General features: G+C 53.6%; 1 protein-coding gene across 1 annotated transcript in view; it reads right to left on the reverse strand.

Moving 5' to 3' along the window:
* The window catches only part of LOC125466666 (desmoplakin-B-like), a 71,265-nt gene that overhangs the window by 40,303 nt on the left and 8,880 nt on the right, over positions 1-22,082 (reverse strand). The window contains exons 4-6 of the mRNA XM_059641178.1: positions 17,352-17,450; positions 8,427-8,519; positions 5,564-5,668 (exon numbers count right to left, since the gene is read on the reverse strand). Of these exons, the coding sequence (XP_059497161.1) occupies positions 5,564-5,668; positions 8,427-8,519; positions 17,352-17,450 (297 nt within the window). The remainder of the gene's footprint in view (positions 1-5,563; positions 5,669-8,426; positions 8,520-17,351; positions 17,451-22,082) is intronic.

Here is a 22,082-nt window from a genome sequence, read left to right on the forward strand (position 1 = left end):
ACTCCCCTCCCCACGGTCACTGTCTGACACTCCCCCTCCCCACTGTCCCTGTCCGACACTCCCCTCCCCGCTGTCCCTGTCCGACACTCCCCTCCCCGCTGTCCCCGCCTGACACTCCCCTCCCCACAGTCCCCGTCTGACACTCCCCTCCCCACGGTCACTGTCTGACACTCCCCCTCCCCACTGTCCCTGTCCGACACTCCCCTCCCCGCTGTCCCTGTCCGACACTCCCCTCCCCGCTGTCCCCGCCTGACACTCCCCTCCCCACAGTCCCCGTCTGACACTCCCCTCCCCACTGTCCCCGTCCGACACTCCCCTCCCCACTGTCCCTGTCTGACACTCCCCCTCCCCGCTGTCCCTGTCCGATACTCCCCTCCCCGCTGTCCCTGTCCGACACTCCCCTCCCCGCTGTCCCCGCCCGACACTCCCCTCCCCACTGTCCCCGTCTGACACTTCCCTCCCCACTGTCCCCGTCCGACACTCCCCTCCCCACTGTCCCTGTCCGACACTCCCCTCCCCACTGTCTGACACTCCCCTCCCCACGGTCACTGTCCGACAGTCCCCTCCCCACTGTCCCCGTCCGACACTCCCCTTCCCACTGTCCCCGTCCGACACTCCCCTCCCCACTGTCCCCGACCGACACTCCCCTTCCCTCTGTATGCGTCCGACACTCTCCTCCCCAACGAACCTGTCCGACACTCCCCCCCCCACCGTCCCCGTCCAACACTCCCCTCCCCACTGTCCCTGAGCGACATTCCCCTCCCCACTGTCCCGTCCGACACTCCCCTTCCCACTGTCCCCGTCCGACACTCCCCTTCCCACTGTCCCCATCCGACACTCCCCTCCCCACTGTCCCCGTCCGACACTCCCCTCCCCACTGTCCCTGAGCGACATTCCCCTCCCCACTGTCCCGTCCGACACTCCCCTTCCCACTGTCCCCGTCCGACACTCCCCTTCCCACTGTCCCCATCCGACACTCCCCTCCCCACTGTCCCCGTCCGACACTCCCCTCCCCACTGTCCCTGTCTGACACTCCCCTTCCCACTGTCTGCGTCCGACACCGCCCTCCCCAATGTCCCTGTCTGACACTCCCCTCCCCACTGTCCCCGTCCGACACTCCCCACCCCACTGTCCCTGTCTGACACTCCCCTCCCCGCCGTCCCCGTCCAACACTCCCCTCCCCGCTGTCCCCGCCTGACACTCCCCTCCCCACTGTCCCCGTCCGACACTCCCCTCCCCGCCGCCCTGTCTGACACTGTCCCTGTCCGACACTCCCCTCCCCGCTGTCCCTGTCCGACACTCCCCTCCCCACTGTCCCTGTCCGACACTCCCCTCCCCACTGTCCCCGTCTGACACTCCCCTCCCCACTGTCCCCGTCCGACACTCCCCTCCCCGCCACCCTGTCCGACACTCCCCTCCCCGCTGTCCCCGCCTGACACTCCCCTCCCCACTGTCCCCGTCCGACACTCCCCTCCCCGCCGCCCTGTCTGACACTGTCCCTGTCCGACACTCCCCTCCCCGCTGTCCCTGTCCGACACTCCCCTCCCCACTGTCCCTGTCCGACACTCCCCTCCCCACTGTCCCCGTCTGACACTCCCCTCCCCACTGTCCCCGTCCGACACTCCCCTCCCCGCCACCCTGTCCGACACTCCCCTCCCCGCTGTCCCCATCCGACTCTCCCCTCCCCACGGTCACTGTCTGACACTCCCCCTCCCCACTGTCCCTGTCTGACACTCCCCTCCACACTGTCTGACACTCCCCTCCCCACTGCCCCTGTCCGACACTCCCCTCCCCGCCGTCCCCGTCCGACACTCCCCTCCCCACTGTCCCAGTCGCACTCCCCCTCCCCACTGTCCCCGTCCGACACTCCCCTCCCCACTGTCCCTGTCTGACACTCCCCTTCCCACTGTCTGCGTCCGACACCGCCCTCCCCAATGTCCCTGTCTGACACTCCCCTCCCCACTGTCCCCGTCCGACACTCCCCACCCCACTGTCCCTGTCTGACACTCCCCTCCCCGCCGTCCCCGTCCGACACTCCCCTCCCCACTGTCCCAGTCGCACTCCCCCTCCCCACTGTCCCCGTCCGACACTCCCCTCCCCACTGTCCCTGTCTGACACTCCCCTTCCCACTGTCTGCGTCCGACACCGCCCTCCCCAATGTCCCTGTCTGACACTCCCCTCCCCACTGTCCCCGTCCGACACTCCCCACCCCACTGTCCCTGTCTGACACTCCCCTCCCCGCCGTCCCCGTCCAACACTCCCCTCCCCGCTGTCCCCGCCTGACACTCCCCTCCCCACTGTCCCCGTCCGACACTCCCCTCCCCGCCGCCCTGTCTGACACTGTCCCTGTCCGACACTCCCCTCCCCGCTGTCCCTGTCCGACACTCCCCACCCCACTGTCCCTGTCTGACACTCCCCTCCCCGCCGTCCCCGTCCAACACTCCCCTCCCCGCTGTCCCCGCCTGACACTCCCCTCCCCACTGTCCCCGTCCGACACTCCCCTCCCCGCCGCCCTGTCTGACACTGTCCCTGTCCGACACTCCCCTCCCCGCTGTCCCTGTCCGACACTCCCCTCCCCACTGTCCCTGTCCGACACTCCCCTCCCCACTGTCCCCGTCTGACACTCCCCTCCCCACTGTCCCCGTCCGACACTCCCCTCCCCGCCACCCTGTCCGACACTCCCCTCCCCGCTGTCCCCATCCGACTCTCCCCTCCCCACGGTCACTGTCTGACACTCCCCCTCCCCACTGCCCCTGTCCGACACTCCCCTCCCCGCCGTCCCCGTCCGACACTCCCCTCCCCACTGTCCCAGTCGCACTCCCCCTCCCCACTGTCCCTGTCCGACACTCCCCTCCCCGCTGTCCCCATCCGACACTCCCCTCCCCGCCGCCCTGTCCGACACTCCCCTCCCCGCTGTCCCCATCCGACTCTCCCCTCCCCACGGTCACTGTCTGACACTCCCCCTCCCCACTGTCCCTGTCCGACACTCCCCTCCACACTGTCTGACACTCCCCTCCCCACTGCCCCTGTCCGACACTCCCCTCCCCGCAGTCCCCGTCCGACACTCCCCTCCCCACTGTCCCAGTCGCACTCCCCCTCCCCACTGTCCCTGTCCGACACTCCCCTCCCCGCTGTCCCCATCCGACACTCCCCTCCCCGCTGTCCCCATCCAACACTCCCCTCCCCACTGTCCCTGAGCGACATTCCCCTCCCCACTGTCCCGTCCGACACTCCCCTTCCCACTGTCCCCGTCCGACACTCCCCTTCCCACTGTCCCCATCCGACACTCCCCTCCCCACTGTCCCCGTCCGACACTCCCCTCCCCACTGTCCCTGTCTGACACTCCCCTTCCCACTGTCTGCGTCCGACACTCCCCTCCCCAATGTCCCTGTCTGACACTCCCCTCCCCACTGTCCCCGTCCGACACTCCCCACCCCACTGTCCCTGTCTGACACTCCCCTCCCCGCCGTCCCCGTCCAACACTCCCCTCCCCACTGTCCCAGTCGCACTCCCCCTCCCCACTGTCCCCGTCCGACACTCCCCTCCCCACTGTCCCTGTCTGACACTCCCCTTCCCACAGTCTGCGTCCGACACCGCCCTCCCCAATGTCCCTGTCTGACACTCCCCTCCCCACTGTCCCCGTCCGACACTCCCCACCCCACTGTCCCTGTCTGACACTCCTCTCCCCGCCGTCCCCGTCCGACACTCCCCTCCCCACTGTCCCAGTCGCACTCCCCCTCCCCACTGTCCCCGTCCGACACTCCCCTCCCCACTGTCCCTGTCTGACACTCCCCTTCCCACTGTCTGCGTCCGACACCGCCCTCCCCAATGTCCCTGTCTGACACTCCCCTCCCCACTGTCCCCGTCCGACACTCCCCACCCCACTGTCCCTGTCTGACACTCCCCTCCCCGCCGTCCCCGTCCAACACTCCCCTCCCCGCTGTCCCCGCCTGACACTCCCCTCCCCACTGTCCCCGTCCGACACTCCCCTCCCCGCCGCCCTGTCTGACACTGTCCCTGTCCGACACTCCCCTCCCCGCTGTCCCTGTCCGACACTCCCCACCCCACTGTCCCTGTCTGACACTCCCCTCCCCGCCGTCCCCGTCCAACACTCCCCTCCCCGCTGTCCCCGCCTGACACTCCCCTCCCCACTGTCCCCGTCCGACACTCCCCTCCCCGCCGCCCTGTCTGACACTGTCCCTGTCCGACACTCCCCTCCCCGCTGTCCCTGTCCGACACTCCCCTCCCCACTGTCCCTGTCCGACACTCCCCTCCCCACTGTCCCCGTCTGACACTCCCCTCCCCACTGTCCCCGTCCGACACTCCCCTCCCCGCCACCCTGTCCGACACTCCCCTCCCCGCTGTCCCCATCCGACTCTCCCCTCCCCACGGTCACTGTCTGACACTCCCCCTCCCCACTGCCCCTGTCCGACACTCCCCTCCCCGCCGTCCCCGTCCGACACTCCCCTCCCCACTGTCCCAGTCGCACTCCCCCTCCCCACTGTCCCTGTCCGACACTCCCCTCCCCGCTGTCCCCATCCGACACTCCCCTCCCCGCCGCCCTGTCCGACACTCCCCTCCCCGCTGTCCCCATCCGACTCTCCCCTCCCCACGGTCACTGTCTGACACTCCCCCTCCCCACTGTCCCTGTCCGACACTCCCCTCCACACTGTCTGACACTCCCCTCCCCACTGCCCCTGTCCGACACTCCCCTCCCCGCAGTCCCCGTCCGACACTCCCGTCCCCACTGTCCCAGTCGCACTCCCCCTCCCCACTGTCCCTGTCCGACACTCCCCTCCCCGCTGTCCCCATCCGACACTCCCCTCCCCGCTGTCCCCATCCAACACTCCCCTCCCCACTGTCCCCGTCCGACACTCCCCTCCCCACTGTCCCCGTCTGACACTCCCCTCTCCACTGTCCCCATCCAACACTCCCCTCCCCGCTGTCCCCGTCTGACAATCCCCTCCCCACCGTCTCCGTCCGACACTCCCCTCCCTGCTGTCCCCGTCCGACATTCCCCTCCCCACTGTCCCCGTCTGACACTCCACTCCCCACTGTCTCCGTCCGACACTCCCCTCCCCACTGTCCCCATCCGACACTCCCCTCCCCACTGTCCCCGTCCGACACTCCCCTCCCCACCATTCCTGTCCCCACCATTCCTGTCCCCACACTCCCCTCCCCATTGTCCTGTCCAACACTCCCCTCCCCCACCATCCCCATTCGACACCACCTCCCCACCGTCCCTGTACTCCCCTCCCCCACCGTCCCCATCTCGACATCCCCCTCCTCACCATCTCCATCCCAACATCCCCGTCCCCCTCAGACATTCCACTTGCCACATTTCCAGGGACAGCACAGGATTAGACAAAGAGTAAAGCTCTCTCTACATCGTTCCCATCTGACACCCCAAGGGCAGGGACAGCATGAGGTTAGTTACAGAGTAAAGCTCCCTCTACACCATTCCCATCCGACACCCCCAGGGCAGGGATAGCATGAGGTTAGTTACAGAGTAAAGCTCCCTCTACACCATTCCCATCCGACACCCCCGGGGCATTTCACTTACAGTTGCTGTGATCTCGATCTCTTTGCTGCTGTTGGGAAGGGCTCTCTCTAGCCAGGACTCCGCTGTATTTATCCACTGTGTGTATTTCACGTTTTTTGGTTGAATCTGAGTAAAAAATACTTGGTGAGTATTGGGTGCGTTTGAAAGTGGAGTGTTAGTCTGTAATGATTGGCCCTTTGCAGACTCCAGGAAGGTGCTGCCTCCTCCTGTATTTATTTTTAACTTTCCCAGAACATCCAACATCGGTCCCGTATAATCCCGGTCTCCAATTGGTGGGAGTTCTGCAGGTGGGTTGAAGATTGATCCCTGGACGGAGTCGGTTCTCTAATGGGGAAAGGTTTGCCAGACTGTGGCTGTGTCAACACTGGAGCAGTGAGCTGTGTGCAGCCTGCGACTCAGTGAGCTTCGATTCCCTTCTCAATCCCCATCACCCCTCATGCCCACATGGACAGGGAGGAGGCTGGAATCTGCTCTCACCACCTCCCTTCTGTGCTACAGAATGGCCTGGAAGGGCTTCTCTTCCTGCCCCGCATCATTAACCCTGGTTGCGTCCCCAAGGACCAACCCTTACCCCCTGCTTGTGCCCAGCTAGAGGGTCCCTAGGCCCTGGCATCTGGAATTCCCTCACCAAGGCTCTTCCTGTGATGTACCTGTGATAGGGTTAGGATGAGAGCGCCATACTTCCCTGCTATATGATAAATTCTATAATCTGAGCCTGCCTGTGGACAGCCAAAAGTGACCCAGTGTGAAGTCTGTTTGAAGTCTCCTGTGACCGTTCCGCTCAATAATAAGTATACCGTTTGGATACTGTTTGGGGTGGGGTGTGTGGACCTACCAGGGGAAGGCCATAGCGGACAGGTCTCTGGCACTGAGCCTGACCCTGTGGCACAGAAGGGAAGGGGGGAGAATAGGAGAGCAATTGTAGTGGGGGATTCAATAGTAAGAGGCACAGACAGGCAGTTCTGTGGACACAAACGAGATGAACAGATGGTATAAGAACCAAAAGAACTGTGGATGCCATAAATCAGGAACAAAAACGAAGTTGCTCAAAAAGCTCAGCAGGTGTGGCAGCGTCTGAGGAAGAGAAAAAAAAAGTGAACGTTTCGGGTGCAATGACCCTTCCTCAGAACAGATGGTATGTTGCCTCCCGGGTGCCAGGGTCCGTGATATCACAGATCATGTCTTCAAGATGCTTAAGGGGGAGGGTGAGCCACCAGCAGTCGTCGTACACATCGGTACCAATGACATAGGGAGAGAGAGGACTGAGAACGTGAAAAGCGCGTCCAGGGAGTTAGGCTGGAAGCTGAAGTCCAGGACAAACAGGGTAGTTATTTCTGGATTGCTACCAGTGCCACGTGATAACAAGGTAAGAAATAGGGAGAGCGTGCAGCTAAACACGTGGCTACAGGGTGGGTGTAGGAGGGAGGGCTTCCATTATGTGGATAATTGGAGCACATTCTGGGGAAGGTGGGACCTGTACAGTAAGGACGGGTTGCACCTGAACCGGAAGGGCACAAATACCCTGGGAGGGAGATTTGCTCGAGCTGTACGGCATGATTTAAACTCGATTGGCAGGGGGTGGGGAACCGGATCTGTAATTCAGAGAATGAGGTAATCAGTCTGCCAGCAGACACAATTAGGGAGTGAGGTTGTTTACAAAGAAATTTGGCCGATGGAGTGTAATTGTGAACACAGAGATGGTTTGAGGTGTGTGTACTCCAATGCTAGAAGTATCAGAAATAAGGCGAATGAGCTTAGAGCTTGGTTTGGTACTTGGAACTATGATGTGGTGGCCATTACAGAAACTTTGTAACTCAGGGAGAGGAATGGTTGTTGGAAGTTCCGGGATTTAGATGCTTTAAAACAAATAGGGAGGGTGGAAAAAGAGGCGGGGGAGTGGCATTGCTAGTCAGGGCTAGTATGGCAGCTACTGAAAGGCAGTTCAAGAACAATCAGTGTGGAGGAGCAGAAGGATTTTAGGTTAGATTAGATTCCCTACAGTGTGGGAACAGGCCCTTCGGCCCAACAGGTCCACACCGCCCCTTGAAGCATCCCACCCAACCCATCCCCCTGTAGCCCACTTAGGGTTTATGACCAAATTTCCCTGAAAGCTGCGTCCCTGGTGGATAGAGTTATTAAGAAGGTGTATGGTGTGTTGGCTTTCATTAATAGAGGGATTGAGCTCAAGAGCCGTGAAGTTATGCTCCAGCTGTACAAAAGCCTGGTTCGGCCACATCTGGAGTAGTGTGTCCAGTTCCGGTCTCCTCATTACAGGAAAGATGTGAAAGTGTTGGAAAAGGTGCAGAGGAGATTTACCAGGATGTGGGCTGGAATGGAGGGAAGGTCTTATGAGGAAAGGTTGAGAGAGCTAGAGCTTTTCTCTTTAGAAGATGGGATGAGAGATGATTTGATAGAGGTGTACAAAATGATCAGAGGTATAGGTAGATTGGGGAACCAGAAACATTTTCCTCGGGTGGAGGTAGCTATTATGAGGGGGCACAGTTTTAAAGTGAGTGGAGGTAGATATCGGGGAGACGTCAGAGGTAGGTTCTTTACTCAGAGAGTGGTCGGGGCATGGAATGCATTGCCGGAGAGGGTAGCGGAGTCGGCCTCATTAGGCAGCTATCAGATAGGCACATGGATGATAGTATAAGGTAGGGGTGGGGGTGAGACAGACCTTAGGTTTAGGGTAGAAGTTTGGCACAACATTGTGGGCCGAAGGGCCTGTACTGTGCTGTACTGTTCTATGTTCTGTTTCTGTGTTCTGTGATAATCCTCCTGGTAAGGAGCTTGAGTGATTTCATTCAGTTATAAGCGATATATAAACACAGCTTGTTGTATAGCCCTGCTCTGGTATCATCACCTCATAGTGAGCAACCAGATTCCCAATCAGCTGAAGAATCACATCAGGGTTTCCAGACAGAACCTCATTGATGCTGATATTCGCCAGGTTTATCTGCAAAGAGACAGACAGGAAATAAATTTTAAAATACTCTGCCTCTCTGATCTCACACCAAGGTGTACCCTTTCACATTTAGCCACGTCAGGAGGTATGGGATACAGGGTGATTTGGCTGTCTGGATTCAGAATTGGTTGGCTGACAGGAGGCAGAGAGTGGTTGTAGATGGTAAGTATTCTGCCTGGAGGTCAGTGCTGAGTGGTGTCCCGCAGGGCTCTGTTCTTGGGCCTCTGCTCTTTGTAGTTTTTATAAATGACTTGGATGAGGATGTTGAGGGGTGGGTTAGTATGTTTGCTGATGACACAAAGGTTGGAGGTGCCGTTGATAGTATCGAGGGCTATTGCAGGCTTCAGTGAGACATTGACTGTATGCAGAGCTGGGCTGAGAAATGGCAGATGGATTTCAACCTGGATAAATGCGAAGTGATGCATTTTGGAAGGTCGAACTTAAATGCTGAATATAGGATTAAAGGCAGGATTCTCGGCAGTGTGGAGGAACAGCGAGATCTTGGTGTTCAAGTGCATAGCTCCCTCAAAGTTGCCACCCAAGTGGATAAGGTTGTTATGAAAGCACATGGTGTTTTGGCTTTCATTAACAGGGGGACGGGTTTAAGAGCCACGAGGTTATGCTGCAGCTCTACAAAACCCTGGTGAGACCACACTTGGAATATTGTGTCCAGTTCTGGTCGCCTTATTATAGGAAAGATATGGAGGCTTTGGAGAGGGTGCAAAGGAGGTTTACCAGGATGCTGCCTGGACTGGAGGGCTTGTCTTACGAGGAGAGGTTGACTGAGCTCGGACTTTTCTCTCTGGAGAGAAGGAGGAAGAGAGGTGACCTGATCGAGGTGTACAAGGTAATGAGAGGCATGGATAGAGTCGATAGCCAGAGACTTTGCCCCAGGACAGGATTGACTGCCACGAGGGGTCATAGTTTTAAGGTGTTAGGAGGAAGGTATAGAGGTGACGTCAGAGGGAGGTTCTTCACCCAGAGAGTTGTGCGCGCATGGGATACTTTGCCAGTGGAAGTCGTGGAAGCAGAGTCATTAGTGACATTTGAGCAACTGCTGGACATGCACATGGACAGCAGTGAATTGAGGGGAATGTAGGTTAGGTTATTTTATTTTTGGATTCGGAATATTCCACGGCACAACATCATGGGCTGAAGGGGCTGTACTGTGCTGTACTTTTCTATGTTCTATGTTCTACATCGTACTGCATCTACATTGTGTTTACTCACTTCTTCAATAGAGCTGTACAGCACAGGAACAGTCCTTTCAGCCAACAATGTTGTGCCAAACATGATGCTAAATTAAACTAATCCCTTCTGCCTGCCCTTGTTCCGTATTCCTCTATTCCTTGTACATTTGTGTGCTTATCTAAAAGCCCCTTAAACATTCCTACCGTATCTGCCTCCACCACCAGCCCTGGCAGTGCATTCCAGATTCCTGCCACTCTCTGGGTAAAAAACTTGCCCCTCACATCTCCTTTGAACTTCCCCCCTCTAACCTTAAATGCATGTACTTTCGTGTTATACACTTCAACTCTGGGGATAAAGATTTTGACCATGAATCCTATCCATACATCACAGAATTTTACAGACTTCTATCAAGTCTCCCCTCAGCCTTTGCTGCTCCAGAGAAAACAACCCGAGATTTTCTAGCCTCTCCTTATAGCTCATACCCTCTAATCCAGGCAGCTTCCTGGTAAATCTCTTCTGGCTCTCTTCTGTGATGTGGCGACCAGAACCGAACACAATACTCTAAATGTGACCTAACTAAAATCTTATAAAGCCTCACTCACACACACACACACACACACACACACACACCCACTCACTCACTCACACTCTCACACTCACACTCACTCACTCACTCAATCACACGCCCTCACACACACACAGCTTGTCTCAATCACCTTCCAGCCCTTCTTGTCTCCTCCTCACAGATCACAGCCCTGCCCTGCCCTGAGACATAGTAAACCTGGAAATGTTTCACGCAGTCTCCTCCTGCAGGTAATTCTATACAAGCCCTGATCCTCACAGAATCCATCCAGTTACTCACCACCACCTGGAAAAAGAACTAATAGTTCCCATTCTCTGTTCCCTGTCAGCCCAACAATTCTCAATCCTCAAATGACAGGGTGGTGATGGCCCTGGCGGTGTTATTGCTGGGCTATCGTTCTGAGTAATGTTCTGGGGACCTGGGTTTGAATCCTGCCAGCAGCCAGGTGGTGCAATTAAGAGCCTAATGGTGACCATGAATTGATTGTTGGGGAAAAACCCATCCTACCTGGTCTGGCCTACATGTGACTTCAGACCCACAACAATGTGAAGGGTCAAGGCCCGAAACGTCAGCTTTTGTGCTCCTGAGATGCTGCTGGGCCTGCTGTGTTCATCCAGCCTCACATTTTATTATCACAGCAATGTGATCTGACTCTGGGCAATTAGGGATGCACAATAAATGCTGGCCTAGCCTGTACAAAACAAAGTTGCTGGAGAAGCTCAGCAGATCTGACAGCATGTGTGAAAGAAAAATCAGAGTTAGTTTTTCAGGTCCAGTGGCCCTTCCTCAGAACATGACCTGGCCAGTGCTGTCCTCATCCCAAGAATGATTTTTTTACTCCATCTCATTTCTTTTTTTTACCACAAACCTCTACTGTGAGATCTTATGAAAAATACACCACATCCATTGATTCTCTCTCAGCTACTCCACAAGTTACATCTTCACAAAACCCCAGTAGATTTGTTAAACATAATTTGCCTTTCATAAACCCACCTGCTGGCTTTGTCTAATCCGATTAATGCTTTTCAAATGCTCTATTATTCTATTATATATAACAGACTCTCACACTTTTTCCCCATTATTAATGGGGTGGTATGGTGGCTCAGTGGTTAGATTAGATTAGATTAGATTCCCTACAGCATGGAAACAGGCCCTTCGGCCCAACAAGTCCACACCGCCCCTTGGAGCATCCCACCCAGATCCATCCCCCTATAACCCACATACCCCTGAACTCTATGGACAATTTAGCATGGCCAATCCACCTAGCCTGCACATCTTTGGACTGTGGGAAGAAACTGGAGCACCTGGAGGAAACCCACATGGACTCGGGGAGAATGTGCAAACTCCACACAGACAGTTACCTGAGGCTGGAATTGAACCCGCGTCCCTGGCGCTGTGAGGCAGCAGTGCTAAACACTGAGCCACTGTGCTGCCCAAGCACTGCAGCCTCACAGCGCCAGGGACCCGGGTTCAATTACAGCCTCAGGCGGGCATCTGTGCAGAGTTTGCACATTCTCCCCGTGTCTGCGTGGGTTTCCTCCAGGTGCTCCGGTTTCCTCCCACAGCCCAAAGATGTGCAGGTTAGGTGGATTGGCCATGCTAAATTGCCCGTAGTGTTCAGGGGTGTGTGGGTCTGGGTGTGATGCTCCAAGGGGTGGTGTGGACTTGTTGGCCCAAAGGAACTGTTTCCACACTGTGGAGAATCTAATCTAATCATGTCTCTATCCACTTTCACATTGGGGCCACATCTGCCTTCATACCTTTTGTAGGAACTGTTCCAAAGACCATCAATTAATCCACTACTTTCAGGTGCATTTCCTTTAGTACTCAGGGATATTAGACCTTGGGATTTTCTCACTTTCCAGTCCTAGCAATTTCTCCAGAATTTGTTTCATTTAAAATTAATCTCCTTCAGTTCCTCCTCCCTCCTGATGGGGGGTCTGCGCGATTGATCTCCATTCATTGCTCTAGAGTCACGTCAATAATAAAGATTTCATCAAACTATGCTCCAAATGCATTTAAAACACAGTATTTCTCAAATGTATCAAACTCCAGCTTCATCCCCTTTCAAAACTGTCCCTCCCCACACACACAATCTCAATTTCACTCACACACACACTCCCTTCAATCCTCCCACACTCACTCTTACACACACATACTCAGAGAGGAAAAAGAACGAAGCACAAGAATTTTGAATGGAGTGAAAGGACAGTCAGGGGGACAGGTCAGTGTTTCCCTTTGATCTGACCAGAGGACTGTTGTTACACTGAGTCCTCCTGGTCTCACACCAAGTGGTGCTGGTGTATCTAAACTCAACCTCCCCAAAAGGGTTTTACAATGTGAGGTATTTTGCCAAACTCATCGCAGCAATGATCACAAGGCGTGGAGCTGGATGAACACAGCAGGCCAAGCAGCATCTCAGGAGCACAAAAGCTGAAGTTTCGGGCCTAGACCCTTCATCAGAGAGGGGGATGGGGTGAGGGTTCTAGAATAAATAGGGAGAGAGGGGGAGGCGGACCGAAGATGGATAGAGGAGAAGATAGGTGGAGAGGAGACAGACAAGTTAAAGGGGCGGGGATGGAGCCAGGAGAGGTGAGAGTAGGTGGGGAGGTAAGGAGGGGATAGGTCAGTCCAGGGAGGTCAGACAGGTCAAGGGGGTGGGATGAGGTTAGTAGGTAGGAGATGGAGGTGCGGCTTGAGGTGGGAGGAGGGGATAGGGAAGAGGAAGAACGGGTTAGGGAGAGGGGGATGAACTGGGCTGGATTTGGGATACGGTACGGAGAGGGAAGATTTTGAAGCTTGTGAAGTCCACATTGATACCATTGGGCTGCAGGGTTCCCGAGCGGAATATGAGTTGCTGTTCCTGCAACCTTCGGGTGGCATCATTGTGTCACTGCAGGAGGCCCAGAATGGACATGTCGTCTGAGGAATGGGCGGGGGAGTTAAAATGGTTCGCGACTGGGAGGTGCAGTTGTTTGTTGCGAACTGAGCGGAGGTGTTCTGCAAAGTGGTCCCCAAGCCTCCTCTTGGTTTCCCCAATGTAGAGGAAGCCACACCGGGTACAATGGATACAATATACCACATTGACAGATGTGCAGGTGAACATCTGCTTGATATGGAAAGTCATCTTGGGGCCTGGGATGGTGGTTAGGGAGGAGGTGTGGGGTCAAGTGTAGCACTTCCTGCGGTTGCAGGGGAAGGTGCCGGGTGTGGTGGAGCTGGAGGGGAGTGTGGAGCGAACAAGGGAGTCACGGAGAGAGTGGTCTCTCTGGAAAGCAGACAAGGGTGGGGATGGGAAAATGTCTTTGGTGGTGGGGTCGGATTGTAGATGGCGGAAGTGTCGGAGGATGATGCGTTGGATCGGAAGGTTGGTGGGGTGGTTTGTGAGGATGAAGGGGATTCTGTTTTGGTTGTGATTGCAGGGACGGGGTGTGAGGGATGAATTGCAGGAGACAACAGTCAAGGGTGTTCTCGACTATCGCGGGGGGGGCGTTGCAGTCCTTGAAAAATGACGACATCTGAGATGAACGGGGGTGGAATGCCTCATCCTGGGAGCAGATGCGGCGGAGGTGAAGGAATTGGGAATAGGGGATGGAATTTTTGCAGGATGGTGGGTGGGAGGAGGTGTGTTCTTGGTAGCTGTGGGAGTCGGAGGGCTTGAAATGGATATCAATTTCTAGGTGGTTGCCTGAGATGGAGACAGAGGGGTCCAGGAAACTGAGGGATGTGTTGGAGATGGCCCAGGTGAACTTGAGGTTGTGGTGGAAGGTATTGATGAAGTGAATGAACTGTTCGAGCTCTTCTTGGGAGCACGAGGCGGCGCAAATACAGTCATCAATGTAATGGAGGAAGAGGCGGGGTTTAGAATGAGCGTAGGTACGGAAGAGGGATTGTTCCACGTTCCAGTCCAGGAACTCCCTGCCTATGTCCGTGACTCCACCCAAGCCCTCCATTCTCCTCCAGAGCTTCCAATTCCCCACTCCTCAACACCTCATTTTCACCAGGGACGTCCAGTCCCTATACACCTGCATTCCCCATGCAGATGGCCTCAAGGCCCTCCGCTTCTTCCCGTCCCGCAGGCCCGACCAGTCCCCCTCCACTGACACCCCCATCCGCCTAGCTGAACTCGTCCTCACCCTCAACAACTTCTCTTTCGATTCCTCCCACTTCCTACAGACAAAAGGGGTGGCCATGGGCACCCGCATGGGCCCATGCTATGCCTGCCTCTTTGTAGGTTGTGTGGAACAATCCCTCTTCCGCACCTACACAGGCCCCAAACCCCACCTCTTCCTCCGTTACATTGATGACTGTATTGGAGCCGCCTCGTGCTCCCATGAGGAGCTCGAACAGTTCATCCACTTCGCCAACACCTTCCACCCCAACCTACAGTTCACCTGGGCCATCTCCAACACATCCCTCACCTTCCTGGACCTCTCAGTCTCCATCTCAGGCAACCACCTACAAAGTGAATCAGTGATAATGGGAACTGCAGATGCTGGAGAATCCAAGATAACAAAAGTGTGGAGCTGGATGAACACAGCAGGCCAAGCAGGGTCTAGACCCGAAACGTCAGCTTTTGTGCTCCTGAGATGCTGCTTGGCCTGCTGTGTTCATCCAGCTCCACACTTTTGTTAACCTACAAACTGATGTCCATTTCAAGCCCACCGACTCCCACCGCGACCGAGAATACACCTCTCCCACCCACCTTCCTGCAAAAATTCCATCCCCTATTCCCAATTCCTTAACCTCTGCCGCATCTGCTCCCAGGATGAGGCATTCCACTCCCATACATCTTCAATGTCCTCATTCTTCAAGGTCTGCAATATCCCCACCCCCACCCCCAAGTGGTCGAGAACACCCTCAACCGTGTCTCCTGCAACTCATCCCTCACACCCCGTCCCTGCAATCACAACCAAAACAGAATCCCCCTCATCCTCACACACCACCCCACCAACCTCCGGATACAACACATCAGCCTCCAACACTTCCGCCATCTACAATCCGACCCCACCACCCAAGACATTTTTCCATCCCCACCCTTGCCTGCCTTCCAGAGAGACCACTCTCTCTGTGACTCCCTTGTCCGCTCCACACTCCCCTCCAACCCCACCACACCCGGCACCTTCCCCTGCAACCGCAGGAAGTGCTACACTTGCCCCCACACCTCCTACCTCACCCCTATCCCAGGCCCCAAGATGACTTTCCATATTAAGCAGATGTTCACCTGCACATCTGCCAATGTGGTATACTGTATCCATTGTACCCGGTGTGGTCTCCTCTACATTGGGGAAACCAAGCGGAGGCTTGGGGACCTCTTTGCAGAACACCTCCGCTCGGTTCGCAATAAACAACTGCACCTCCCAGTCGCGAACTATTTTAACTCCCCCTCCCATTCTTTAGATGACATGTAGAAACAGCAACTCATATTCCGCTTGGGAACCCTGCAGCCCAATGGTATCAATGTGGATTTTACAAGCTTCAAAATCTTCCCTGCCCCCACTGCATCCCAAAACCAGCCCAGCTCGTCCCGTCCTCCCTAACCTGTTCTTCCTCTCACCTATCCCCTCTTACCACCTCAAGCTGCACCCCCATTTCCTACGTACTAACCTCATCCCGCTCCCTTGGCCTATCCATCCTCCCCGGACTGACCTATCCCCTCCCTACCTCCCCACCTATACTCTCCTCTCCACCTCTCATCTCCTCTATCCATCTTCGATCTGCCACCCCCTCTCTCCCTATTTATTTCAGAATCCTCTCTCCCTCCCTCTTTTCTGATGAAGGGTCTAGGCTGAAATGTCAGCTTTTGTGCTCCTGAGATGCTGCTTGGCCTGCTGTGTTCCTCCAGCTCCAGAATTTGTTATCTCGGCTTATCCAGCATAGAACATAGAACAATACAGTGCAGAACAGGCCCTTTGGCCCTCGATGTTGTGCCAACCTGTGAACTAATCTAAGCCCATCCCCCTACACTATCCCATCATTATCCATATGCTTATCCAAGGACTGTTTAAATGCCCCTAATGTGGCTGAGTTGACTACACTGGCAGGCAGGGCGTTCCACGCCCTTACCACTATAGAGCATAGAACACTGTTCCCATTATCTCTGCAGCAATGATCAAACTGCCGCCATGGATCCCTCTTGTCTGAGTCCAGCCCCATCCTAACAACACACTGTTTCTGGAACTAATCACTACTTAGTGTCCATCCTTGAGATGTGATACCCACACCGTCAGTTCCCTGACCCTCACTGCCTTGCCCTAATCCCAGCTGCTGACATCTCCTGGCCTCCTCGATGGTCCAACTTGAGAAACCAAATCAGCAGGCTGTTTCCAGCTGAAGCCTACCTGATGCTGGAAAATAAGTTTCAGCTTTATTTCACTAGGTGTTTTCAGATTTTTGTAAGTGTTCTATGTGGAGTTGGTTTGCTGTGGTTTATTTTGTTTTTGTGCAATAAACTTGTGTTCTGTCTTGAAATAACATCTGCTGCCTTGTGTGACCATGTTTCAGTGAAAAACACCATCATAACAAAGATAAAAGAAGGGAGATCTTTCAGGCTCGATCTGGGATTATGAATTGTTCAATCATACCTACAACAGCATTCATAATAATTTGTTCCTTAAATATTAATTATTACCTTTCTACTGTTATGACTTTAATAATGTTACCTAATCTGTTACAGACAATTCACCCTCTCATACTTCTGTAGCTTCCTTTTAGACTAAGGACCCTGCTTTCTAATTATTCTATTTTCTTGCCCAATGAAGAATTTTATCATGTTGTGGCCACTCTTTCCAAAATGACCATTCATAACAAGCTGGCACAAAATCCTGGAATTCTCTCCCTAAGGGCATTGTGCGTCAACCAACAGCATGTGGATTACAGCAGTTCAAGAAGGCAGCTCAACGCCCCCCTTCTCAAAAGGTAACTAGGGATGGACAATAAACACTAGCGTTGAGAGGCTTCCGCCCACTCACCCAGCCCCTTCCCTCCACTTCCAACCCACACCCCCTCCCTAACCCCTTCCCCACCCCAGCTCTCCCATCAGAAGTTACCTGCTGCTGTTCCAGGTAGGTGAAGGCTATCGCCAGGTTCCACTTGCGTCTCCAGTAGGTGAAGAATGTGAGCAAGAACCAGAGACCTGTGATCCGGGGCTAGAATCAACAGAGAAACACATGAATGCAGAGAGAGAGAGAGAGAGAGAGAGGCAGAGAGGGAGAGAGAGGCAAAGAGAGACAGAGTCAGAGGGAGAGATAACTGAAAGACTTATAACTGCAGAGAGAAAGAGACAGAAAACAGGGAGACGCATTATTGCAGAGACACAGATAGAAAACAGAAATGTCAGAGAGAGAGAGAACAGGCACAGCAACAGGTGGGTGTATGTGTGAGTAAGTGCATTAGTATGAGTGTATGTGTGAGTGATTGTGTGTGTTCGTGTGTAAGTGAGTAAATGTGAGCGAGAGAGTGTATGTGAGTGAGTAAATGTGAGTGAGTAAATGTGAGTGAGAGAGTGTGTGTGTGAGTAAGTAAATGTGAGTGAGAATGTGTGAGCGAGAGACTGTGTGAGTGAGAGTGTATGTGTGAGTGAGTAAATGTGAGTGTATGTGTGAGTGGGAGAGTGTGTGTGAGTGAGTAAATGTGAGTGAGAGAGTGTGAGTGGGAGAGTGTGTGTGAGTAAATGTGTGAGTGTATGTGTGAGAGTGTATGTGTGAGTGGGAGAGTGTGAGTGAGTAAATGTGAGTGTATGTGTGAGTGGGAGAGTGTGTGTGAGTAAATGTGTGAGTGTATGTGTGAGAGTGTATGTGTGAGTGAGAGTGTGTGAGTGAGTAAATGTGAGTGTATGTGTGAGTGGGAGAGTGTGTGTGAGTAAATGTGTGAGTGTATGTGTGAGAGTGTATGTGTGAGTGGGAGAGTGTGAGTGAGTAAATGTGAGTGTATGTGTGAGTGGGAGAGTGTGTGTGAGTAAATGTGTGAGTGTATGTGTGAGAGTGTATGTGTGAGTGGGAGAGTGTGTGTGAGTAAATGTGTGAGTGTATGTGTGAGAGTGTATGTGTGAGTGGGAGAGTGTGTGTGAGTAAATGTGTGAGTGTATGTGTGAGAGTGTATGTGTGAGTGGGAGAGTGTGTGTGAGTAAATGTGTGAGTGTATGTGTGAGTGGGAGAGTGTGTGTGAGTAAATGTGAGTGTATGTGTGAGTGGGAGAGTGTGTGTGAGTAAATGTGTGAGTGTATGTGTGAGTGGGAGAGTGTGTGTGAGTGTATGTGTGAGAGTGTATGTGTGAGTGGGAGAGTGTGTGTGAGTAAATGTGAGTGTATGTGTGAGTGTATGTGTGAGTGGGAGAGTGTGTGTGAGTAAATGTGTGAGTAAATGTGTGAGTGTATGTGTGAGTGGGAGAGTGTGTGTGAGTGTATGTGTGAGAGTGTATGTGTGAGTGGGAGAGTGTGTGTGAGTAAATGTGTGAGTGTATGTGTGAGTGGGAGAGTGTGTGTGAGTAAATGTGAGTGTATGTGTGAGTGGGAGAGTGTGTGTGAGTAAATGTGTGAGTGTATGTGTGAGTGGGAGAGTGTGTGTGAGTGTATGTGTGAGAGTGTATGTGTGAGTGGGAGAGTGTGTGTGAGTAAATGTGAGTGTATGTGTGAGTGTATGTGTGAGTGGGAGAGTGTGTGTGAGTAAATGTGTGAGTAAATGTGTGAGTGTATGTGTGAGTGGGAGAGTGTGTGTGAGTGTATGTGTGAGAGTGTATGTGTGAGTGGGAGAGTGTGTGTGAGTAAATGTGTGAGTGTATGTGTGAGTGGGAGAGTGTGTGTGAGTGTATGTGTGAGAGTGTATGTGTGAGTGGGAGAGTGTGTGTGAGTAAATGTGTGAGTGTATGTGTGAGAGTGTATGTGTGAGTGGGAGAGTGTGTGTGAGTAAATGTGTGAGTGTATGTGTGAGTGGGAGAGTGTGTGTGAGTGTATGTGTGAGAGTGTATGTGTGAGTGGGAGAGTGTGTGTGAGTAAATGTGTGAGTGTATGTGTGAGAGTGTATGTGTGAGTGGGAGAGTGTGTGTGAGTAAATGTGTGAGTGTATGTGTGAGTGGGAGAGTGTGTGTGAGTGTATGTGTGAGAGTGTATGTGTGAGTGGGAGAGTGTGTGTGAGTAAATGTGTGAGTGTATGTGTGAGAGTGTATGTGTGAGTGGGAGAGTGTGTGTGAGTAAATGTGTGAGTGTATGTGTGAGTGGGAGAGTGTGTGTGAGTAAATGTGTGAGTGTATGTGTGAGAGTGTATGTGTGAGTGGGAGAGTGTGTGTGAGTAAATGTGTGAGTGTATGTGTGAGTGGGAGAGTGTGTGTGAGTAAATGTGTGAGTGTATGTGTGAGTGGGAGAGTGTGTGTGAGTAAATGTGAGTGAGAGAGTGTATGTGTGAATAAGAGACTGTGTGTGAGGGAGACAGCATATGTGTGAGTGAGTAAATGTGATTGAATGTGTGTTTGTGTGTGTGTGTGTGTGTAAAAGTGAGTGAGATTGTGTGTGAGTGTGACTGTGATTGTGCAGATGACTGAGAGAGCGTACATGTGTGTGTGAGTAAATGTGAAGGAGAGTGTATGTGTGAGTGAGAGAGTACGTGTGAGTGAGCATGTGTGTGTGTGTGTGTGTGTGAAAGAGGGTGTGTGTGATTGAGTAAATGTGATTGAATGTGTGTGTGTGTAAAAGTGAGTGAGATTGTGTGTGAGTGCGAGTGTGATTGTGCAGATGACTGAGAGAGCGTACATGTGTGGATCTGCGCTGTGTTGTTCTATGTTCTATATGCGAGTGAGAGAGTGCGTGTGTGATTAAGAGAGTGTATGTGAGTGACAGAGTGTGTGTGAGTGAGTAAATGTGAGTGAGTGTATGTGTGAGTGAGAGAGTGTGTGAGTAAATGTGTGAGAGAGCGTATGTGTGAGTAACAGTGTGTGAGTGAGAGAGCATATACGTGAGTAAATGGGATTGAATGTGTGTGTGTGAGTGAGTAAAAGTGAGTGAGAATGTGTGTGAGTGCGAGTGTGATTGTGCAAATGAGTGAGTGTATGTGTGTGTGAGAACATGTAAGGGAGAGTGTATGTGTGAGTGTGTGTGTGTGTGTGTGAGAGAGAGAGTGCGTGTGTGTGAGTGTGTGTGTGAGTGAGTAAATGTGATTGAATGTGTGTGTGTGTGAGCAAGTGTGATTGTGCAGATGAATGAGAGAGTGAGGATGTGTGTGAGTGAGTTAGTGAATCAGCGTGAGTATAGGTGTAAGGTCTGAATATGTGAGTGAGAGTGTGAGTATATGCATGTCTGTGAGGATATGAGAGGGGATGTTTGGGGGAATGGTGTGAAGGGGTAACACGCTCCCTGATCCTGAAACAGGACCCAATGGTGCACCCAACTCCAGCTCCTTGAAAACCGCGTTAGGGAACTGGAGCTGGAGCTGGATGAACTTCGGATCATTTGGGAGGCAGAGGGGGTTATTGAGAGGAGTTACAGGGAGGTAGTCACTCCGCAGGTACAGGGAAAAGGCAGATGGGTTATGGTCAGGGGACGGAAAGGGAACCGGCAGACAGCGCAGGGATCCCCTGTGGCCATTCCCCTCAACAATAAGTATACCGTTTTGGATACTGTTGCGGGGGGGGGGGGGGGAAACTTACCAGGGGAAAGCAGTGGAGCACAGGTCTCTGGCACAGAGTCTGTCCCTGCTGCTCAGAAGGGAAGGGGGAAGTGGAGCAGAGCATTAGTCATTGGGGACTCCATAGTTAGGGGGACAGATAGGAGGTTCTGTGCGGACAAGAGAGACTCACAGTTGGTGTGTTGCCTCGCAGGTGCCAGGGTGCGTGATGTCTCTGATTGTGTTTTTGGGATCCTTAAGGGGGAGGGGGAGCAGCCCCAAGTCATGGTCCACATTGGCACCAATGACACAGGTAGGAAGAGAGATGGGGATTTAAGGCAGCAATTCAGGGAGCTAGGATGGAAGCTGAGAGCTAGGACGAACAGAGTTGTCTCTGGTTAGTTGCCCGTGCCACGTCTTAATGAGGGGAGGAATAGGGAGAGAGAGGAATTGAACACGTGGCTACAGGGATGGTGCAGGAGGGAGAGTTTTGGATTCTTGGATAATTGGAGCTCTTTCTGGGGTAGGTGGGACCTCTACAAGCAAGATGGTCTTCACCTGAACCAGAGGGGTACCGATATCCTGGGGGGGAAATTTGCTAAGGCTATTCGGGTGGGTTTAAACTAATTCAGCAGGCGGATGGGCACCAAAATTGTAGTTCGAGTATAGAGAAGGTTGAGAGTAGGAAGGTCCGAAATAAAGTTTCAGGGACGCAAGTTGTCACCGGCAAGCAAGAAGTTGTTTTGAAGTGTGTCTACTTTAACGCCAGGAGCATCCGGAATAAGGTGGGTGAACGTGCAGCATGGGTTAGTACATGGGACTTCGATATTGTGGCCATTTTGGAGACATGGATAGAGCAGGGACAGGAATGGTTGTTGCAGGTTCCGGGATTTAGATGTTTCAGTAAGAACAGAGAAGATGGTAAAAGGGGCGGAGGTGTGGCATTGTTGGTCAAGGACAGTATTACAGTTGCAGAAAGGATGTTTGGGGACTATGCAACTAAGGTAGTATGGGCTGAGGTCAGAAACAGGAAAGGAGAGGCCACCCTGTTGGGAGTTTTCTATAGGCCTCCGAATAGTTCCAGATATGCAGAGGAAAGGATAGCAAAGATGATTCTCGACAGGAATGAGACAGACAGGGTAGTTGTCATGGGGGACTTCAACTTTCCAAATATTGACTGGGAACACT

Source organism: Stegostoma tigrinum, chromosome 2 (genome assembly GCF_030684315.1).
Source record: "Stegostoma tigrinum isolate sSteTig4 chromosome 2, sSteTig4.hap1, whole genome shotgun sequence".
NCBI lineage: Eukaryota > Metazoa > Chordata > Chondrichthyes > Orectolobiformes > Stegostomatidae > Stegostoma > Stegostoma tigrinum.